At 37.8% G+C, this 22,541-nt stretch overlaps 3 protein-coding genes across 15 annotated transcripts in view; 1 reads left to right on the forward strand and 2 right to left on the reverse strand.

Annotated features, from left to right (window-relative positions):
• Nucleotides 1-343, reverse strand: part of ANKIB1 (ankyrin repeat and IBR domain containing 1) — a 203,964-nt gene extending 203,621 nt beyond the window's left edge. Inside the window, exon 1 of one of the 2 annotated variants that reach the window (XM_031679668.2) lies at nucleotides 98-343. The gene's annotated coding sequence lies outside the window, so the exon portion shown is untranslated. Of the gene's footprint in view, nucleotides 1-46 lie in introns of both variants that reach the window. The other variant, XM_072965006.1, reaches the window with a different exon arrangement.
• On the forward strand, nucleotides 83-14,921 carry CYP51A1 (cytochrome P450 family 51 subfamily A member 1). Of its 3 annotated transcripts, none has more exons than XM_015242067.3 (10): nucleotides 83-202; nucleotides 2,413-2,511; nucleotides 4,886-5,062; nucleotides 6,296-6,422; nucleotides 7,406-7,580; nucleotides 9,392-9,511; nucleotides 9,912-10,107; nucleotides 11,589-11,684; nucleotides 12,272-12,440; nucleotides 14,663-14,921. In XM_015242067.3, exons 3-10 carry the CDS (start codon nucleotides 4,910-4,912, stop codon nucleotides 14,839-14,841), a joined length of 1,215 nt encoding a protein of 404 aa, XP_015097553.1. In that variant the 5' UTR covers nucleotides 83-202; nucleotides 2,413-2,511; nucleotides 4,886-4,909; the 3' UTR covers nucleotides 14,842-14,921. The 3 variants fall into 3 exon arrangements, with proteins under 3 accessions (XP_015097553.1, XP_006207711.1, XP_072821123.1); XM_006207649.4 differs by lacking the exon at nucleotides 83-202 and adding an exon at nucleotides 395-743; XM_072965022.1 differs by lacking the exon at nucleotides 83-202 and adding an exon at nucleotides 406-629.
• A 2,873-nt stretch (nucleotides 14,922-17,794) lies between these two features.
• Nucleotides 17,795-22,541, reverse strand: part of AKAP9 (A-kinase anchoring protein 9) — a 139,203-nt gene continuing 134,456 nt past the window's right edge. For 7 of the 10 annotated variants that reach the window (XM_072964997.1, XM_072965004.1, XM_072965003.1 and 4 more), the window contains 4 exons: nucleotides 21,412-21,497; nucleotides 20,109-20,259; nucleotides 19,418-19,557; nucleotides 17,795-18,337 (listed from right to left, as the gene is read on the reverse strand). In XM_072964997.1, the coding sequence (XP_072821098.1) occupies nucleotides 18,303-18,337; nucleotides 19,418-19,557; nucleotides 20,109-20,259; nucleotides 21,412-21,497 (412 nt within the window). In that variant the 3' untranslated portion in view covers nucleotides 17,795-18,302. The remainder of the gene's footprint in view (nucleotides 18,338-19,417; nucleotides 19,558-20,108; nucleotides 20,260-21,411; nucleotides 21,498-22,541) is intronic. The other 3 variants (XM_072965002.1, XM_072964996.1, XM_072964998.1) reach the window with 2 other exon arrangements.

The following is a 22,541-nucleotide window of genomic DNA, read 5'->3' on the forward strand; positions in this document are numbered from 1 at the left end:
GTGCTCAAGTTACCCGCCCCGCTGACGCGACATAAGCCGAGATCACCTCAGGCGCGCGCGGTGCAATCATAGAGCGCGCGGCCGCTGTCGATCTCACCGCAACTCTCGTCCTGAGATCCTTCCGCCGGCTCCATCCCAGCGCCGTATCCTGGCTCTCCACACCCAGGACACCCAGGCTCGGGTGGCACGCGATTCTCAGGAGGTGATCTCCTCGTGAGCCCACGTTCTCTTCTGCTCTCGTATCACCCGTGTCTTAGGGGCAGGCTGCCGCTTCAGGTCCCCTCTCTCGGCGTAAGGATACCTCGGCGGTGTGGAGACCTATTTTTCGGGCGTGGTGACCTAGTTTTCGGGCGTGGTGAGGGCCAGGCCCCACCCCGTTCTGTGACGCACAGGGTGGTGCGCGAGCGAGCCGGCAGTAGTGGGTGGGACTGGATTGAGTACTAGAGCTGGAGGCTGGGGCCGCCTTCCGACGCCCATCTGCTGGCGTTTCTCCTTCCGTAGATTTTGGGGATCAGTGGCGACCTCGGCCTCCAGTGTCTCCCGGGAACTGACGCGGGGTGGCCGCCAGGATGGTGTTACTGGGCTTACTGCAAGCGGGCGGGTCGGTGCTGGGGCAGGCGATGGAGCAGGTAACGGGAGGCAACCTCCTATCCATGCTGCTCGTCGCCTGCGCCTTCACGCTTAGCCTGGTCTACCTGCTTCGCCTCGCCATCAGCCACCTGGCCCCACTGCCGGCTGGGTCGGTATGTGCACTATCGGGGGTTTCGGCGCGGGGCGTAGCGACCACAACTGCCGAAGGGCTGGTGGGGGGCTGGGACCTCGGTCGTGCTGGGCTGGGCGGTGGCGGCGAACCCGCTGGAGGTTGAGTCTGAGGTGGCAGCGGCACTGATGCTGGTGGCGCTGGCGGTCGCAGCTGTCTTGACCTTGCTGGCCTTGGTGCTGTGGCCCTGATGTGCCCGCATATCTTGTCCTGGCCGGGGTCCTTATCACGATTGTGGTCGTGGTGATGGCTGTGTTGGCCAAGGCACTGGTGGTGGCCGTAATGGCCGTGGCCGGAGTGGGGGCTGTGGCCCTGGCTATGTCTGTGAGCCCACCTGGTGAGGGCCCTGGTGGTAATGCTGTTGGCACCTTCGACCCTGGTGGCCATCATCCTGGTGATGACCCTTGTGTGGTTCCGTGTCTTATGAGCTGTGGCATTGCTCCTAATGTGATTTACATCAGTATGAAGGGGGAAATGTTCAGTTTGGTACCGTGGGAGTGACTGGAGTGTTGTAGACACCTTCCTCTGGTGCTAGTAAAATAATTTCTTTAACTTAGTGGCTTTATTGACCACTAGCTTCATACTTCTCTAATATATCGGATGCATGCTTCCTTAACCAGCCAAAACCAAGTAGCTTTTAAAACTACCCTTTTACTGAATGGAATACTAACTATTGACTAAGTAGTTTTAAAAATAATTTGTTTGAACAATAACAGGCATGAGGCAGTTATTTTTCCTTCATACGGGTTTTTTGAGAAAGTGTTATTTGTCCTTGGAGAGAAAAAAAGGTAGCTTTAGTATTTTAAGATTGTTGTTACTATTATCTGAAGAGTGAGTTTGTAGTCTTTACTATTTGAAACCACGCAAGATCTGGAGTATCATCCTTTTTCATCATTTCAAGTTTGAATTCCAGGAGACTTAATGTTATAATATGCAAGTCTCATTTTGGGGCATCTAAAATACCTTCTGTGTGTGTATGTATGTGTATATATGTATATATGTGTGTGTGTGTATATATATATGCATGACTGGGACATTATGCTATACACCAGAAATCGATACATTGTAAATGACTATACTTAAATTAAAAAAATAAATAAAATACCTTCTATAGTGAATGCTAAGTGCTCCTTCTAGAGTTGACCTACTCTCCCTTTAAAAACAGTAGAACTAGTTGTTGAGAGAAGCATGAGATGTGTTCTGTTTACTGATAATATAGCTTTTAAACATTTCCCTTCTTTCTATACCTCAAGTTACTTTGTCTTTTCCATACATTCTTTAGGCAATATTCTGAAACTAAAATTCTGAGTGGTAGTAGAAGTGGTAAAGAAACCAGTTTGACTTTTCTGGGTTTTTTGCTAGTAATAGTTAAGAAAGTTGCCTAGGGCCACCAATAATACTGGACATATTCTGGAAAGTGTTCATTTATATAATTGCAATGCCTTTGTGTTTGTCTAGTCATTTATCTTACACCATGTTTTGAGTTTCTGTTTTCACTATGGCTACTCTCATAAGGTATTTGCAAGTTACTTTTGATGCTTCATCTTTTGGTAACTTTTTAGTATTAATGGCAAATTTCATTTTTTTGGTCGTGAAACTCAACTGGGTATTTTCTGTAAACTGAAGTTTTAAAAAAAATTTTTCTCTTGCAGAAAAGTCCACCATACATTTTCTCTCCAATTCCATTCCTTGGACATGCTATAGCATTTGGGAACAGTCCAATTGAATTCCTTGAAAATGCATACGAGAAGGTAAGTCTTCTAAATCATTAAGAGGAAAAGAAATTCGTGCTTTCCCCATTTCCTTTTTAAGTGGCAGAACATTAAAAAAAAATGTAATCTTATGCTGTCCCAGCTATAGGAAACAGAAAGAATTGGAAGCTGCTCCAGTTTAAGAGCTAGATAGGGGCCTTGGAGACCCTCTTCTCCTGTGTCCTGGGATGATCTGTGAGGAAACCTGTAGTTTCGGCAACTATGGTTTAAAAACCACTGGTCTCAATTTTGTAATCACTGGTTGTAGTTAAAATTGATACATATTGACCCTTCTTTTTCTTAACCATGCATCTGTGGAATTCTTGAACTTGCTCTGCATGTCTTCACTTCCACTTCGATGACCCACATGACACCAGGGCCACTCAGATCTTCACCCCTCTCCTCCCCAGTGCACCTTCCTGTACCAGTTCAGCTATTTACTCCACAGTCCCACCTTGGACTTGGCGCCATTCTTACCTGTTTCACTTCCACAATATTAATTTGACACCCGATTCTCAGACCACAGCTACTTCTGCTTAGCCTTCCATTTTTACCATTCTTTGACCTCATTAGCTGTTTCAGTCCACTGTCTCATTGACTTTCTCATCTATCAGCTTTCTTTCTTTGTGCCCCTTCCAGCGAGTTGTCTGCACTTAGTCTCTACTTCGACACCTCCTGTTTACTTACTCTTTAGTCCCTTCCAGTCTGTCTTTGAGCCTCTTCACTAATGAGCTCCATGTCCTAATCCATTGAACTTGATGTCTCAGCTGTATTCATCATTGATGACCACTCCTTTATATGTGGCTTCTCTCATTTTTTCTTTATACTTCTTTGACTGCTTCTCCTCTGACTCATTTGTGGACTCACACCTGGCCGTTTACTGTCGAGGTTCACTGAGGCTTGGCTCTTGGCCTTTACTCTTTCCTAGATGCTTTGATCTTTAACCTGTAGCTTCAATTATCAGCTACATGAATATGACACCCAAATTAATGTCTCTGGTTCTGGTCTGTCTTCTGAGCTTCAGACCTGAATATCCAACTCCCACATGATTCTTTCTCAGTTGTTCCAGAGGCACCTGAAATCCAACATTTCTAAAGTCTGACCCTTGATTTTTCTCTCTCCGATCCTGGTTGTCCTGTTCTCTCTTCTCACCATTGTTCTCTTAATTTGCAGTGTTCCAGACACCTAGGAGTCATTCTTGATCCTTCTCTCTCCATCTATCAATCCACTGCCAAGTCTGAATATCCTTTCCCCCAAATAATTGCTTCTGTCTCCACTTCACCATTACCTTGTACCAGGGGCTCTTCATCAGGTTTCTGTAACAGGTTCTAACTGGTCCTCTGGCTGGCCTTTGGCTCCGGTCCCTCCTTCCTTGCCGTACAACAGCCAGAGGGATCTTTCTTTTAAAATATGCACAGATGAGTGTCCCATGCAATTTAAAATCTTCCATAGCATTCTATTGCCTGCAGGGATCAAACTTCCTGAATATGGCTTATGAGGCTCCCTATGGTCTAGGCCCTGCCAGGTCCACCCTCATCTCATCCTTTCCCTCTTTTTCTCACCTTTAGGACCTTTGCACATACTCAGCCATCAGGCTAACTCCTACCCACCCTTCAGCTCTCAGTTCAGGTGTCCTTTCTCTCTTTGGTTTCCCTTTTATCAGTTCTCTCGTCACAGAGTTGCTTTCCTTTGTGTAGTATCTGTCACATTTGCAATTTTACATTGGTTGATGTGATTATTTAAGTTGTATCTTTTTCAATAGACAAAGCTTTATGAATCTGGGACAGTATTTTTGTTCATGACTGTCTCCCCAGCACCTAGTGTTCAATAATAATCAGAAAACTGCAAAGTAAAGCAGTTAACACCTAACCAGATTAACATATAATTAAAAGTGAAATCATTGGTGGTGAGATAGTGGTAAAACTGATAACTAAATAAACCTACAGTACTTGCTATGTGAAGGCACCAGAGGTTTACTGGCTACTCCCATAAATTTACCTTTAACCAAAGGGGGAAAAATCTATATTCTGAGAGATATTTGTTACATAATCATCTATAATAAGTTAAAAAGTGGACGCATCACCCATACATCCAGTAATGAAAGAGCAGATGACATATGTCTTTGTAAAAGATAGAAAATATTTTCTACATAAATGGTGAAAAAAGCAGAATAAGACACTGTATTTGTATTTTACTTGCACTTAGATGAACATAATTATAAATTTGGACAGAAATTGGGGGAAAAATTGCATTAAAGTTTATGAATGTTTTAATTTCCAACATGCCAAAGCATTACTGTTTTGTGATTTAATACATGAGTGTCTTAGCACTCTGGATTTTTTGGTAACTTCACTATGGGTACTTTTCTCTTCAGTATGGACCTGTATTTAGTTTTACCATGGTGGGCAAGACATTTACCTACCTTCTGGGGAGTGAAGCTGCCGCGCTGCTTTTTAATAGTAAAAATGAAGACCTGAATGCAGAAGATGTCTATAGCCGTCTGACCACACCCGTGTTTGGGAAAGGAGTTGCATACGATGTGCCTAATCCGGTAGGTGACACTGTTATCTTGAAGAAAGACAAGTCTATAATCTAAAATTTATAGCTAGCAGTGTAATATAATACATTTAAAATGTAGAAGCAATTTATTCCTTGGTTCAAAAATCTGAAGAATCATGAGCTACTTAAAAGAATAAAAACCATGGGTAACTGACAAAGAATGGGTAACTGACAAAGAATGGGTAATTTTTATAGTTGCTGGCTTGGGCTAAGCAACTTTAAAGGGCTTCCTGTACAAAGAAATAGAATCAATGATAACTTAGCATACTGTGATTTGATTTGAGTGGGTAAGAATAAAAATCCCATTATTTAATCAGAAGGGCCTCCTACCTTCCGACTCCCACCTGAAATTCTAGCATAAGAGCTCTTTTGAGCTAGAGATTATTGATGTTAGAAGTTCATGTGATTTCTTTTCCCCACTAAAGTCAGATACTAAAGTGCTGCAAGTTGATCTAAAGTACAAATCAGATAACTGGCCCAATTACTTGGTCTGGGCTCTGGTGGTGAACAAATCACACATTACCCAGTATCCTAGGATAGCAGGTGAGAATTGACATTAAGTGTTGCTTCTGGGAGTAGGGGAGATGAGGAATGAATAGCTTTCCTCAAGGCCAAAAGCAAGAGCCCTGGAAAATCCCTCTGGTCGGTATATCTATTTCACACGGCTTATCAGATTCTTAAAATAGAACTGCCCCATAGGGCTAAAACCATTCATTGTCTTATTGTGAATTTATTTTATTCAGATTATATTACATTCTAATTAAACTCATGGGAGGTAGTGTCAGTGAGAAATGATATTTGTATAGGAATAGATGGGCAGATATGTGAAGGAGGATAAAAATATAAGCAAAGCATAAAGGCCCTTTGGGAGATTGTGTTGGCATCTGGTTTGGGCTGGAAGACTATAAGATAACAGGATAGGAAGAGAGAGCCCTGAGTCAGGAGTGGGGAAAGGGTGTATGTACAAGAAGGAAGGCAGGAAGTGGGATTCCTAATTTATCACTTGTCTTGGGCCTGCATAGCCCATGTCTTCTCCATGTTAATTCAGATGTATGCGTGAATGGTTTAAGTGTCCCATATCTGGTGTAGTTTATAAAATGATTTTTTTTTTCAGTTTTTCAGAAGGTTGTTTTCTTTGAGTGTTAAAGATTTATAATAACTCAAATGAATCTTGTGATAAAAGAAAATTATGTTTTAATGCTTGTATACCTTTAATATTTTGAAGGTTTTCTTGGAGCAGAAGAAAATGTTAAAAAGTGGCCTTAACATAGTCCACTTTAGACAGCACGTTTCTATAATTGAAAAAGAAACAAAGGAATACTTTCAAAGCTGGGGAGAAAGTGGAGAAAAAAGTAAGCAAAATGTTTTGGTTTTGGATTTGTCCTAGTATTTATTTCTACTTTTCTGTAACTAGAAATCTTAAGAGTGTCTGTGTGTGTGTGTAAAAAGCAAAGTGCAACGTATGTAAAACTGCCTTAGATTTCATGAAATTAACATGTTATGATTACCATGAAGTTAAAATACCCACAAGGTTCAGAAACCTGATTTTAAGACACCTAAAGTTTATGTGATGTATTTCCTACTATTCAAGAAGCTGATGTATAAACTAGAATGCCAAGTAGTAACAAGTGAGATATAATTACAGGACCAAGAACACCAGGGTATTTGCTGAACTTCTCTTTATTGGCTATCTCATTGGAAAGCCAAATGATAATTGATAGTTCATGTGGTGAACATGGAATTAAAGAACAGGACAGTGATTGGATAATTCTTATGACTTTGAAGTGTCATCCAGATGTACTTGCCTGATGCAGCTGTCTCTAGTGTTGGGATGTACAAATTGGTGACTAGTTACAGTTTTATATATGGTCAAGACTTCAATTTTTAGTACCGACTTTCTGACTTTTGACCTGGGGAATAATCCATTCTTCAATTTTTGGACTGCTCTTCTATGGGAAGCACCTCATTATTGTCCTCTGAGGCACTAAAGAACCTTTTTTGCTGCCTTTGTTATATGTGACCTGGACCTCTGATAACCACATTCATTTTTCTCTTCATTTTATCTTTTCAAGATTAAGGGCTCTTAGATGCCTTTGTGGCATCTATTTTGGCTGTCCAAAAGGATGGGGTATATCCCATCATTTGATTTTTTGCTTCTCTTTGCTGTAACCACGTATCTGTCTACAGGCTTTTTTTTGATGGTGTGGGTAGGATCTTGTCAGTTCTTGAGTTTTTATTCTCATTTTCCTTCACAGTACTTTTATCTCTAAGAAAACAGAGCATTTCAAAAGAATTTTTGGCCATAGTAATGGGAATCATCTTTTTCTCCCTCTAGATTTGTTTGAAGCGCTTTCTGAGCTCATAATTTTAACCGCTAGCCATTGTTTACATGGGAAGGAAATCAGAAGTCAACTCAATGAGAAGGTGGCACAACTGTATGCAGATTTGGATGGAGGTTTTAGCCACGCAGCCTGGCTGTTGCCAGGCTGGCTCCCCTTGCCTAGTTTCAGGTATGGATAAAGAAACTATACTTGATCATTCCACCGTGTATAATTACTATAGTGTTGGTATGCTTTGTTAACCAAAGATAAAAATTAAATCTGAAACCAATAAGTTGGGGAAGAATTCTTCTGTAAGAATTCAAGACAGTTTTTCTTTAAATGGTGAGCTCATTTAAGGTAAGTTTCAGTTTATTAGAAAAGTAATGTGTTGTCTATCTGTTTTAATATTTTAAAGCCTACTTATGTCATATATTCTTTGTACTCAGGAAAGTCTCTGAACTCTACCTAAAAGTGATATAGCCTTCTATGTACTTGAGAGTATTTCCCTAATTTTCAGTATACTGTGAAATTTCTTCTTTTTTTAAGTTGGAAAATTTTCTTTGTTTTGAAGTATTAGTACCTGTCTTTATTTTTCTGTGTCTCCTTGACAGCTCTATTGTGATCTCCTTAATGGCAGGGACCATCTATAATATAAAGCAATATTGCTCATAGGACTTGACTTGTAGCTTGGTGTCTTGCATGTTAGTAGGCTCTCTGTCCCTTTGTTGATTAATTTCTGTTGAGGTGAGAAATGGGGAGGAGTTAAATTGGTACTTCCTTTTCCTTCTATGTCCACGACTTCCATCCAGTCACAGAATAAAGAGAGGTGGAAATAAAAGGAAAGTCTGGAAAGGCTCTCTGGAGTTCTTTGGAACTCATAATATCTTATATTTGTAAGTTTTCAAAATGCTTTCATCCATATTATGTTAAAACATCCAGCACAGCCCTTGACTCTAGTGGGTGCTCCATGAATGTGCATGGAACCTATATCCATCTTCCCTGTCTCTTGGATGCAGTCAGAATTTCCTGAGCTTGGTATGATAGGCCTTTCACACCCTAGCCCAGTCTTTCTCTGTCTTACCTGAACCAACTGATTTCACCAGACTTTATTCACTTTCACATACAGGCCTTATGTTTTCCTGGCTCTGCTGTGTTCATACTTTTAAACTTCAGTATCTTCTCTTCTGCCATATCTCAGTTGATACTTAGTAACAGTCTTAAAAACAAAGAAAGGCAGCAATTTTCATTAGAAGGCTTATTAAGAGGGGGCTAGGTAGTCAGATTGCCTGGTTTTAAATTTCAGCTCCACTGCTCACTGGGTATGTGATCTTAAGCAGCTACCTGTGAAGTGAGAATAGCAGCATCTCCCTCATGGGAGGTCAAAGTGAGCAATTCACTTACAGTACCTGTTACCTAGTGAGCATCGCTTTACTTTAAATTTTTGGAAACTGAAGTTTGTTTTCTTACTCTACTAGTATTTTTGCCCCTTATAAAATTATGTTGTCTTAGAAAATGAAGAATCATATCCTATATATTGTGGTCATATTCTAAATCCTAGATTTAGATAATAGATGAATCCTAGGCTTATTCAAATCCTAAATCCTATAGAAGAACTAGAGTGACTGACTGCTTCAAAAATTATTTTGGTTAAAATTGAAATTTCATGTTAATGTAAAGTACTTTGCTTTCTGTCAAAGTGGAAAATGGTTATAAAGGAGTAATCATTTGAGTCTTATTTTAGATCTTTAGTATAGTGTGTTAAGAAATCAGGGATATATATGTTAAAACACATTTATTGCCCTTTAGGACCCTAGAAATTCCTAACAATATGATTTTCATGGCTTCTTTTCTCTTGGTTCTGAGTTTTGTCAGTTATTTTAGCATCATTAAAGCTAGTTAAATAAGGTTGCTTTTAGCTAGGTCCTGATTATTTTTAAATGAATTTGATGCCTGAAAGTATTGCTTTATTTTTTAAAGCCATTTTCATCTTTGAATTACAGACGCAGGGACAGAGCTCATCGAGAGATCAAGAATATTTTCTACAAGGCAATCCAGAAACGCAGACAGTCAAAAGAAAAAATTGATGACATTCTCCAAACTTTGCTAGATTCTACTTACAAGTAAGAGCTGTTCAGATCACATATTAAGCTGAAGCAGGAGATGACATATTAAAACATAGTTAAATAATATGTCCCTTTAAAAAGTAATAATGCTGGCAAAATTAGTAGCTATGATCTTTGAACTTTTTAATTGGATGAAACGTAATTTACTGGGATCCTGTGCCTTACTGGAAGTCCCAGTGACTGCACATGGTGAAAGGTTTGTTAGGAAACTGCAATGAAGACTTTTGCAACCAAAAATCACATTTTCTATTGGTTTCTTTTCCCTAAAGAAAAGAAAAATTTCTGACTTGTAATAAGCAAATGCAAGAGAAAAATGAACTATGACCCTTTAGATAGAGTTTGAGGCATGAAATGTGTCTGCCAAATGTTAAATTTGTACATGTGGTCCATTCTGTAGGGATGGGCGTCCTCTGACAGATGATGAAGTAGCAGGCATGCTTATTGGACTGCTCTTGGCAGGGCAGCATACATCCTCAACTACCAGTGCCTGGATGGGCTTCTTTTTGGCCAGAGACAAAACACTTCAAGAAAAATGTTATTTAGAACAGATAACAGTCTGCGGAAAGGATCTGCCTCCTTTAAATTATGACCAGGTTTGTTGGATTTTCAGTTTCATTGTTGCCTTAGGACACTGAGTATGTGTGGCTAATTTTTAAAGGGGACAGTTTGAAATTTTCTGTATACTGTAGATTAAATTGATTCGATTCTTTATTTTTTAGAAAGTTCCTCATAGCCTTCCCTGGCATGTCCTAATGCTGGATCTGGTTTGCTAGTATTTGGTTGAGGATTTTTGCTTCTGTATTCATAAGGGATATTGGTCTGTAGTTTTATTGTGATGTCTTTGACAGGTTTTGGTATCAGTGTAATACTGATCTCACAGAATGAGTCTGGAAGTGTTCCCTCATCTTTTACTTTTTGGAAGACTTTGTGAAGGACTGATATTATTTCTTATATGCCCCGTAGAATTCACCAGTGAAGCTGTCTAGGTCTGTGCTTTCTTTGTAGAAAGTTTTGTGATCACTAATTCAATCTCTTCACTTGTTACAGGTTTATTTATAGTTTATTTTTGGGTCAGTTTTGGCAGTTTGTCTTTCCAGTATTCTCTCATCATCTTTTTATTCCTATTAGGTCAATAGTGATGTCCCCTCTTTCCTTCCTGATTTTAGTAACTTTTAATGTGATTGCTTAATTGATATATAATTCAAAATACTCTAAAATCCACCTATTTAAAACTATATTCAGAAAAAAGTAAAATTATATTCAGAATTGTGAAGCCATCATCAGTTTCATTTTAGAACATTTATATCACTTCCAAAAGAGAGCAGGTACCCATTAGCAGTCATGCTGTATTTCCCCTGCCCCTGGCAACCACTAATCTCCTTTTGTCTCTATGGATTTGCCTATTCTGGACATTTCATATGAATGGAATCATACAGTATGTGGTCTTTTGTGGCTGGCTTCTTTCACTTAGCATGCTTTCAGGGTTAATCCATGTTGTAGCATGTATCAGTATTTCAGTCTTTTTAATTGGCAAGTAACATTCCATCGTATGGTATCTGTTCCTCTGTTGATGGACATTTGGGTTGTTTTATCTTCTTTTGTAGTGGGGAGGAGGTTATTAGGTTTATTTATTATTTTATTTTGTTGGTTTATTTTTAATGGAGAATTAAGGATTGAACCCAGGACCTCATGCATGCCGAGCAGGCACTCTACAACGAAGCTATACCCTCCACCACGGGGGTTGTTTCTGCCTTCTGGCTGTTACGAATAATGCTACTCTAAGCACTTGTATACAGGGTTTGAAAAAGCTGACACTGATGATTTTTGCTAATGTTTTCATTTTTTAGATTTTTGCAGGTCCTTACCATGCCATTCAGAGTGATGTTATCTTGCTTTCTTTTTCCTTGCTGACCATGGACAGTAATAAAATACCAGCTACCTTGAACCTGTTACTTCTGCACTTCTATCCAGAATATATGCTATCTTGTAATAACCCAGAAGTTAAAATAATTTTGTATACTGTTGAAGTATGTTTAAAGATTTGTAAAACTCAGGAAATGTTTTCTCTTTTTAGCTCAAAGATCTAAATTTACTTGATCGCTGCATAAAAGAAACGTTAAGACTTCGACCTCCTATCATGACCATGATGAGAATGGCCAAAACTCCTCAGGTGAGTCTCCTGGCTAGATCTTCCCCTTCGTGTCCTCAGTATTTATTTATCAAAAAGAAGAAATATTGTAACGTCAAAGAGAAGTTTTTTATTTTAAAAATAGAATGATTTCCATTTTTCCTACATGATTTTCAATTTTACATATTCTAAATATATAAATATTTTTACATCATTCCAGCAGTATTCATGCCAGTCTGTTCCCTACACTTTTATTTAACAATTAGGGTTTTTTAAATGAGAGGTTTTTTTTCTTGGTTTTAAAAATAACATGTTAACGTGTGTTGTAAAAAAAAAAAAATTCTAACCATGTGGAAGTGTATAAATTGGATTGGGAAAGACTCCCTGAAATCCCACTCCTAAACCCCAAGGCATTACCGCTTTCAAAAAACATTTGCGTATATACTTCCAACCCAGTGTTGTGCCACTGGGACGTCATCTTGAGTTAAAAGAATTTTTAACTGGTCTATCATCTGGCTAGTTTTTAAATATGTAAATTTCATGTATATTAATGCCTTATTATACAATGGTCTCATTATTTGGTGGAAAATTTAAAATTATCTAATGTAATGTGTTGCTTTTATATGTAGACTGTTGCTGGGTATATCATTCCTCCAGGACATCAGGTGTGTGTTTCTCCCACTGTCAATCAAAGGCTTAAAGACTCATGGGTAGAACGTCTGGACTTTAATCCTGATCGCTACTTACAGGACAATCCAGCATCAGGAGAGAAGTTTGCCTATGTGCCATTTGGAGCTGGTAAGATGATTACATTTTACAAAGGAAATGTTTTGATAACGTACTTGTGCCTGGCAAAATAATCTATGTGAATTTTATTTTTACATATCTTTCCCTTTCCTCACAGGGACATTCCTGCAAATATTTGTAGGAGTTTAATTAACTTTGCAGGTTGGAAAAAATACTTCATTTGTACTAAAGGAAATAGTTCTGTGAATCCTTATATAATGCTCTATTACCTTCTAACCTATCTCGTTTTCTCAGTTCTATTTCTTATAGTCCACCCTGTTTTCCCTTATAATAGTTTTTAAAGGTCTTTGTGAATTCTGTTTTAATGAGCCATTATAGTGAGCACACCATTATCTCAGGCTAAATATAAGAGACTGTCAACATTTTAGGAAAGAGCAAAGGAAGTTTTTTTAAAGAAGTGAAGATTTTTCTGGATTGTTATTCAGCTTTTTGGTTCCCTGTCTACATCCTTATGATAAGACAGTCTTTAAATATGGGCCCTTTGTGCATAGGTTTGCAAAATTCTGCATTTCAATTAAGATCCTAAAATAATGGAGGCAGACCCTTGTTCCTGCAATAATTTCTCTATCCACTGGTACTCTGCACAGATTAAACTATATTCTATGACTTTGATTTAGTTTTTCCAAAAATCATTTATGTGACATGACTTTTTTTTATGATTGGTCACACTTTTTCCACATATAAAGGAAAGTATCAAGTCTGTAGGGAACTTCAGATCTTACAAAACTGTTCAGTAAACAAATTCAGTGATATGGTGTAAATAACAGAAGAGTCATAGATGGCTTAAGCAGTTCGAAGGGGCATTAGTACTCTAGCCCAGATTCTGCCCCCAAAAGGAATCACTTCTAAACTGGCAATTATCTGGCTTCCGCCTGGGGTTTGCGCAGACCCCACTGGTTAAGGATTCAATCTCACGAGACTACCCACCCCCTCGACTTTAGATGCCATCTGCAAGGCCAGGTTGTCACCTGTTCTTCTTACCAACTGACTATAAACTCGAGGTTCTCTATATCCCCACCTTGGGATTCCATAATTTGTTAGAATGGCTTACAGAACTTAGAATTCTAACAGTTTATTTACTAGATTACTGGTTTATTAGGGATACAACTCAGGAATAGCCTGACTGAAGAGAAGCACAGGGCAAAGAAGAATGAAGGGGTCCAGAGCTTTCATGCCCTCTGTGGGTATGCTACCCTCCTAGCACCTCCATGTGTTCACTAACTTCGAAGCTCTCTGAACAGTCCCCCATCCTGTCCCTTCCCTGTACTTAAGGGATTTTGTGGCAGCTTCATTACATAGGCATGATTGGTTAAATCATTAATCATTGGTGAGTAATTCAGCCTGCAGCCCGTCTCTCTCCTGGAGGTCAGGGGTATCACTGAAAGTTCCAACTCTCTAATAACGTGGTTACTTCCCCTGGCAGCCAAAAGTCACCTCATTAGCAAAGTCAAGTGTGGCGGAAAGGGGCTTTTTATGAATAACAAAAGGCTCTTTTCTTCTTTGACCTTTACTGCTTTTTCACTTAAGAAATTTTCCAAGATTTGAGGAGCTCTGTGCCAAGAATAGAAGACCAAATACGTATTTATTGCAAATCACATTATCACAGTTGTCATACCTTTAGTACTGAAGTCAGATTTGAAGTCATTTTAAGTACTTCAACTTGGTTCATCTCAAGGTTGCTTTGGATAACCTAGGCCTTTGCATTTCCATATGCATTTTAGAATTAGATGGTCAGTTTTTACATACATATAACTCTTGTTTTGATCACACCTGTGTTAGTAACTTGGGTGTATTAAATCCCTTTTTCTTCCATTATCATTTGCAATGGCATTTAAAGTTTTGATTTGGAAGGTTCACATTAACTTTTAACTATGGCTCTCTTAGGATGGAAGTTAAGAATATTCTAGTATATTCCCAAACTAGATTACCATTGTATTACATATACTTAACCTAGATAGATGTTAGGTTTCAAAAAAAAATTGGAAAAGTTATAATTACTCAAGTGCTGTTTCCTCTAAGAACAGACATTGAAAATCTTTTAGGATTTTTATTTTTTATATTCTTGTGAAAAGACTATGTCATCTCTTTACTATAATACCTGTGTATCTGCTGTTCACCTTAACTGTAGATAGATAAACAAATTTATCACACCAGATGGAAAGAAATGAGAAAGAATTCCAACCAATTCTTACGAGAACTTTCTTCTTTGACAGGGCGCCATCGTTGTATTGGGGAGAATTTTGCCTATGTTCAAATTAAGACAATTTGGTCCACTATGCTTCGTTTATATGAATTTGATCTCATTGATGGATATTTTCCCACTGTGAATTATACGACCATGATTCACACTCCTGAAAACCCAGTTATCCGATACAAACGAAGATCAAAATGAAAAAGGCTACAAGGAACTAATACGTGATACATCACTGTAAACTGCAAAAGCCTTGAAGAGAATGAAGTTTATCAAAAACCCCCAGTGTACTATTTTTTGAGTGTGTAATTTTAAAAGACAGCCAGCTTAATGGTTTTTATATTTTACCTGAATTCTATGAAATCTAATGGCATTTCAGAAATTTCCTAATAGTTTTATGATGGATATTTACTACATCTTTTATTTAATGAAATTATAAGCTCATCAGTCTGCAGGGAGGGAACAGAATCTTTGGTAATTGGCAGATTCTAAATCACACAATTTCCAGGTATTAATTTTAAAACACAGCTGTTGGCAAGTAAGTTTAGGGTATTCAAATTTGGACTAGATGTGCAAGTATAAAAACCCACTGCAATTCGTGGAAGGCTTAGGTTATTTATTCATTTGCTGGGTAATGTATTTATGTGTGAGGATGGGTGGGCAGGAAATAAACTCACATTTAAAGCTTTGGATAAAAGAGAATCCTACAGTTTTGGTATGATGATACTTAGCAAAGATAGAGCTATGTTGTAGGAAGATACGTCCTTTGAAATTTTAACTGGAAGCACTGTCTATAGGAAATTGAGAGAGATCTATGACAATGACTTAATTATATTTCCTAAAAAATAATTAATATTAAAGGCTGCTCCTGTAACTTGATCTAATTACTAAATGTTACATAGTTATATGCCTGATAAATTTGTATCTGGTTACACATCTTGACATATGTAAGTCCAAAATTATCCCCTTGTGGGATAATTTAATTTTTGTTCCCTTTGGCTCAAGGTGGTTCCCGCATCCTCTCCAGAATCTAATTAGGGATGTATGTTAAGTAGTTCTGTTAATTTAGGTTAACAGCTTTTTAAAAAAAAAAAACCAAAATCTGAGATCAGGGAACTCTGGCTTTAAGATAGGGTAATAGGAAGCAGGGACCTTGGGAGTGTATCACTGGTCTGATTCTATGAAGCCTGTGTTCAAGAATCAAATTATAACTGGGAACCTCAAATTATTATGATACATATAATTTAACCAGATAGATATGGCAAAATATTTTCCCTTATGTATTTTACAGTTTGGTTTAAAAGGCTGGAGGACTCATGTTAAACTCCATTTGTGACGGCAAAATCTCTGCTATTGAGTTTTTCACATTAAAATTATCTTTGAGAATACAGCCTGCATTCATGAATTATAAAGAGTATACTTCACTGAGTAAAATTCAGGAATCTAGGAACTTGGAAGGGAAAAAAGTTCCATCTTTATTTTTACTAATTTCAAACTGTAATATTTTCCTTATTTATGAATTTAGGCAACAAACCACACTAGTATTGGCAGTACCCATGATGTGGACAGAAATTATAGATTATTTGCATATCACATTATAGATGTTGCAGATCTCTTGAAATGTCTTTAACTCTCATCACTACTTTGAAATTATGGTAGTTATTAGATCTGCTAGATCTTATTTCTTTAGTTATATCACAAAAATTTTTCAAAAGGTTTGGTTATTTTTATATAATTGGTTTCCTCTGCAATGGTATACACCTTAAGTCTTTAAAAGTATTATTGTGAGAAGGGATCTGTAAGTCACAAGACTTGCTAGGGAGGTTCATGGCACAGAGAAGTTAAAACTGGTAAGGCTGGTCTATGTTTAGTGAATAGTTTTAAGACTTCAATAAGATTTAGTTTTTAAGCACAGACTAATTATTGAGAAGCATCAACAAGTTTGACTGCAAAGGCCTGATGTCATAGAAGGGCTGAAGGTCAGACAATGGGAATGAAATGAGACTAATGGGAGCGCTTGTCTATCTGCTCTTTTTTTTCTCCATTCTCTCTTAGAGCGTAATCACCTTGAATGGAAAGCTATGCTTAGCTTAAAAAGGTTTTACCTAAACCTCCCCTCCTTTAACTGCTTTAGAATACATTTGTTACTTGTAGAACTCCTCTTACTGGAACTTAGCTGCTAAAATGGAAATTTAGGTAATTTGAAATTTCCAAGAATGTAGACAGCCTGTTTGAGTTGGTATAAATCATGGAATATCCAGTGGTAAGACAAAATTCTCTGGATCTAAGCTTCAAATACTATTCCTCTTGCTGTTTTAGTGATGGCCATGTTCAGGGAGGACTATAGGTAGAAGTAACATTGAGATGTATATTATCTCTGTGAGAGCACCTCACTCTTAATTTGGACAGCAGGACTCTACTGCTTAATTTTGCACTGTGATTAATAAAATTTAAAATGGTCTGAGTTAAAAGGTTTCTGCATCATCTTAGTGTCCATGGCTTTGTGAGGACACATCTTTGGATACAAGTTACCCTAAATATAATAGGACAAATATGGATTAATCATGAAAATAAAAATATATGACTTCTAAAAAACATTACGTATAGACTTAAAAACTGGTAAAAGGCACATGAAAAATTCTTCCTCAGTGTGGGGAGAGAAAAATCCTAATGTAGCTAATTCTAAAATTAGGACCACTTTCTAAACTCTTAAGTTCTTCATATTTGAGATAAATAATGAGGTGACATGTACTACCATAGGCTGAATGTGTCTCCCCAAATTCATATGTTGAAATCTAATCCTTAATCTGTTGGTATCTGGAAGTGGGGCTTTGGGGGCGATTAGGTCACGGGGATGGAGCTGTCATAAATGTGATTAGCACCCTTAGCAAAGAGACCCTTGCCTCTTCTGCCATGTGAGGACACAGCAAGAAGTTGGCAGTCTGAAACTAGGACACGGGCTCTCACCAGACAGACATCGAATCTGCTGGCACCTTGATCTTGGACTTCCTAGCCTCCAGAACTGTGAGAAATAAGTTTCTGTTGTTTTTACAAGCCACGCAGGCTATGGTATTTTGTTAGAGTAGCCTGAACAGACTAAGACATGCACCAAGAGCTATGGCTCATTAAAAATGAAGGTTCAAATACGGTGTAGTTAAAATGGTGAAGTTATTTTTATTTCAGTACTTGACAAAATACCCCATAAAATTCAAAACTTCTACCATTATACAAAAATAGGTCTCTACAAGTGGTATCTGTCTTCATCACCAGTAGCAAATATATTAGGCAGAAACATGTAACTTCAGTAGCCTTATAAGAAAAGTGCAGGACACCTTAAGCTACACATTCAACAGTATCGTAATAAGCAAAAGTTTAATCTTTTCACCCATTTGATAAATACACAAGGTTTATAATTTAATCATTTAAATTAGCATTCCACAACTATACATGTAATTTAATGATTATTGTGCATGAATACATACACAATGCTTATATGTACAAATTCCAGTTTGTTTCATGTGCTGGCAAGGGATCTGTGCACAATCATAAGCTGTGTTTGTATTGGTCCCATTGAATATCCACAATACAAAAGCACAAAAGAATGACTGATTTACAAAAGGGAATTTGTTTAAAATCATTTCGATTCATGATGTTTCAAAGGATTATCTTCTCATGCCAGCATGAAACTGAGTTGAACCTATAAGACAGGAACAGGATATTTTAAAGATTTCAAATCAGATTGTGACTTATACCAGACTAACTAGTTCATGAAGGGCAGAAGGTTATTACCCACCCTTTTTAAAAAATGCTTTCCCCCACCTAAAGTCTTAGACTTGAACTGATTTTTAAAAAGAGATTTCGAATATATATTAAAAAGTCACTGAAGCTGGCTCCAGAGCACGGTAAGTGAAATTAATGTTAAAATTCTCTGTAAAGCGCCCTGCAGGTTGAATGTTCTATACTTCTTGAAAAGTCTTTTGGTCTTGAATCTGGGTCTTGTGAAATTTAGGTGCTCAAACCAACAAAGTCCAGCTATGATGGTAATAGTTTCCTACAACTACAAGTTGCCTGGGTTAGATGATTTCTTCTATGAAGAGATAAACTAACTTAAACTACTAACTTAAAAGACTAGTCTTACCTATTTTATGGAAATAGTATTTAAAAATACCTTTAATAAAAGTGATATAAGTTGACTTAAAGTTCATTAAAATGACTGAAAATCTTTAAATCAGGAGTGAACCAAAGAGAGACAAGGAAAAGAGGTTTTTCCCATAATGAACAGGGAAGCGAATCCACTTTTACTAAGTATGAAATTTTTTGGTGTGTTTTTGAGCATAGAAAAATAAAAGGTCATTCTTAAGTAAGTCTTTTGAATGGGATGGGTTTCTTGGATCATATGTAAAAGTACAAGGTCATTAGGTGCTTAAAGTACTATCTTCCTCCTCTCCTCTCCGTACCCCTTATTTGCATGTTTCACCACATATTACATGGTCAACTGTGTAAGCCTTAGAGTACTGTGCACATCCATGTACATCATGCATTTCATTTAATCAATCTGAATGGAAACAAGCAGGGATCTTTTCTGGGTGGGAGAGTGGGATCCTCAGTGATAAATCATGTTTTGGCTTAAACTGCTAAATCTAGTCTGATAACTCATACACTGAACTGTAATATTTGATTATCCTAATGAGGAAGGTCAAGGTGTTTCAAAAAAGAGAACGAAGAACTCTAGGTCTATCACTATGGTGCTGCCAATACTCAGTTAAGCTGAGAGTACCTGACTGTACAGTTCCAAGTCGTCTTTGTAGTGCCTCTAGACGAGTAATATAATCTGTCAGGGCTCTGTCAGGATCGTAATTCTGAAGCTGAGAACATGCTAAGGAACCAGGATTTAAGTCAGCTGGAAGGCCTGGGTACCTATGATATTAAAAATGTGAACATGAATCCAAATTATCCAGAAACAATGCAAGTAACTTACCAACCTGCCTCCACCCTGCCCTCAAAAGGTGGAACACTTGTACACTGCCTATTCGAATCCCCCATGTTCTGAGTTTGCCATGTGTAAAGGAAAAAAACTCCAGTAAGTTCAAAGCAGCTACTAAATCATAAAATGTCCAGCACACTGCCTGTTACAGCGGCCATCAATAAGTGTTGCAGATGTATAAATGCATCTTGTCATGCAAACTTCAGAGGATTTTTCACAATTCCAGAGACTGTCAATTTTAGTTAATACTTTCACAATGTCTAACCACACCATATGTATTAAAAAACACTTGATCAGCTGTTTCCTATATCCTTGGAAACTAGTTACAAATTCAAAAATTGTTTTTGATCCTGAGCTTTAGTATATAAATCACACATAACTAAAAACAGTTAGCTATTTCAATGCAAAGCAGTCAAAACCCTAACACTGTCCTTCTTTCTCTGTTCAGTATTAGTGTATCAATATAGGTATATCAAATTCTTACCTATTTTGAAATGGTAAAGGAGACCTTGGATAGTCCAGATCTGATCTTGAGCGGTATGTAGTGTGTCTTGGTTCTCCATATAGCTCTAGCCCACCAGAAGAATGATAAAATGGGTCAGTTTTTTCAGCACCTAAAGTAATCCAAAATGTACCTTGTAAAGGAAAAAATACCAAGCCCTTGAAAATTTTCTACAAAACATATAAGGGCCTAAAAACTATTATTCTGTGTACCACACTACACTATCTCCTACATATAGTCATTTTCATTTATTCTTACTACAGGAGAGAAACAACAGTACAACTATTATTTATCTTTCAGTGTTAGCATTTCTGATGATCTGGAACTGTACCTCTAAGAAAATAAACCAATTAGGTATTTCCTTTTCAAAAGACCTCTTAGTTTTAACTAGAGGTGAGGTGAGGGGTGTCTGAGTATGTGTGTGGTTTAGAGAAAAAGACAATGTAGATAAAAAAATACTAGACTTAATATAACCAAGTCCTGTTCTACTGACTTACTGGAAAAAACTTGAAACCAAGATTTGCTAACTTACAACACAGAACTTATTATGGCACAAAATTTCAACTGTTTCAGTATATAAGAATGCATATTTCAAAAACACTTTGCTTAGACTATCAAATATATATAGGTCAGCTACTGGTAGAACATGTAAAGGTGGTTTAATTCCAGAACATAGCAGTTATGCTATGTGTCTGTAACTGTGCTTCTCAGCTTCTGACCTCATTTTGCCAGAAATGTTGAAGCCTTTATATTTGGGTGTACAGAGAAGGAATTTTAACTGTTATATTACACAACCTATTGGCAAACTCAGAAACCTCTTTGAATACTGCTGAACTGTGAAAACTTCAAGCCAAAACTTCCACATGACACAGTATCAGCAATCCTATCTTAAACCAGAGCCTAAATGCAGCCCTAAGGAGAGTGGGCTCTGGAGCCAGTCCACCAGCGTTCAATGCCAGCTCTACCACTTCCTACTACGTAATTTTAGGCAAGTGGCAAATGCTTTCCATATCTCAGCTTTTCATTTGTAAAGTAAAAATAATAGTAACTGTACTTACATCATGAGAATTTGTGGAAAAAAGTGGGACCCAGTGTGGACTGAGGGCTCTATAAAAATCAACTCCTATTATTCTTTAAAAAGAGCAAAGTCCCCAGCTTTGTTAGTTACAAAAAGTTTCTGTCTTTGGACAACATAGGTCCCAGAACACATTATTTGGAAGGTAGTACATATGCAGTATTTTCAGAGAATCATCAACATAAGAAAAAAATTCTACTTTGACTTCACCTGGACTCAATCCAAAGCCATCCCTGTTAATATTGATGGAACCAGAACTTGTGACTCGATGCCACCGTCGAACTAAAAACTTCATTCTAAAAAAGATTCCAAGAAAAAATTTCACATAACATCTACAATGTAAATATAATAATAATATAATGTAAATTTACACATCCCACAAAAATCAAGTCATACATTTAAATATGCACACAAAAACTCCCCAACTCCCCCAAAACCAAACAAAAAACCCCCAAAATAAATAAATAAATGTGAACACAGAACAAATTTCAGTATAATCACATGACTGCCTAATCTAAAACTATGCAAATGCCCCTGGGTTTGTGGCAAAATTAATCGGAACAGAAGAACAGGGCTTCCAAAGGGCACCAGAGGTCTCATCTGTTGCCAGTGCCAGGGTCTGGCTTTAGAGGTACAGAGGACAGAGAGGTGGCAAGCAAAGGTAGAAAAGAGAAAACTGGATGGGCAAAGACAGGGCAAGAAGATATGGAAAAGAGAAGGAAAAAAAGGAGACTAAAGGGCAGATGAGATGGTAAGAGAACAGAAAGACCCTTAAGCTGGCAATATGAGAACAAGAGAGCAGGGACAGCATGTAATCAAGGATGAAAAACAAGCTGTCTTCAAAAGGGAACGGGGTGAAGGATCACAAACCAGCTGTAGTGAGTTGCTGCCTGCCCCAACCTGGCCCAAGGAGCTTTTGTGAACACAAGTTTTGATTTCTTAACTCCAATCAAATTCAAAAAGGTCAGTTATAAAAGGGTCAAAACACAATGACCATATAAGAAAAAAGACAGAGGTTAAGTCCTTCAAAGGCAACTGGCTTTCATGGAGCCTTCCCAAATTCTTCTAATCAAAATTAATAGCTGACTCCTGTGACCTCTCATTTAGTGTTTCCTAAATTATGCACATATTGGTCTGCCCTACTAGAAAGTAAGCTGCCGTCAGGGATTTAGGGAGGGATTCTGTCTTTTTCTTCATCAATGCATCTCCCAGCACTTAACCTTGTACAAGGTGATAAATGGAATCAAAGACGAAGAAGGAAAAGGAAAAGACGAGGAGGGAAACTCTCTGCTCTTTCCAACCTTCTACTTCTTGTGCCAGTGCTAAGAAATGACACAACT

The sequence above is a fragment of the Vicugna pacos genome, chromosome 7 (genome assembly GCF_048564905.1).
Source record: "Vicugna pacos chromosome 7, VicPac4, whole genome shotgun sequence".
Classification (NCBI taxonomy): Eukaryota; Metazoa; Chordata; class Mammalia; order Artiodactyla; family Camelidae; genus Vicugna; species Vicugna pacos.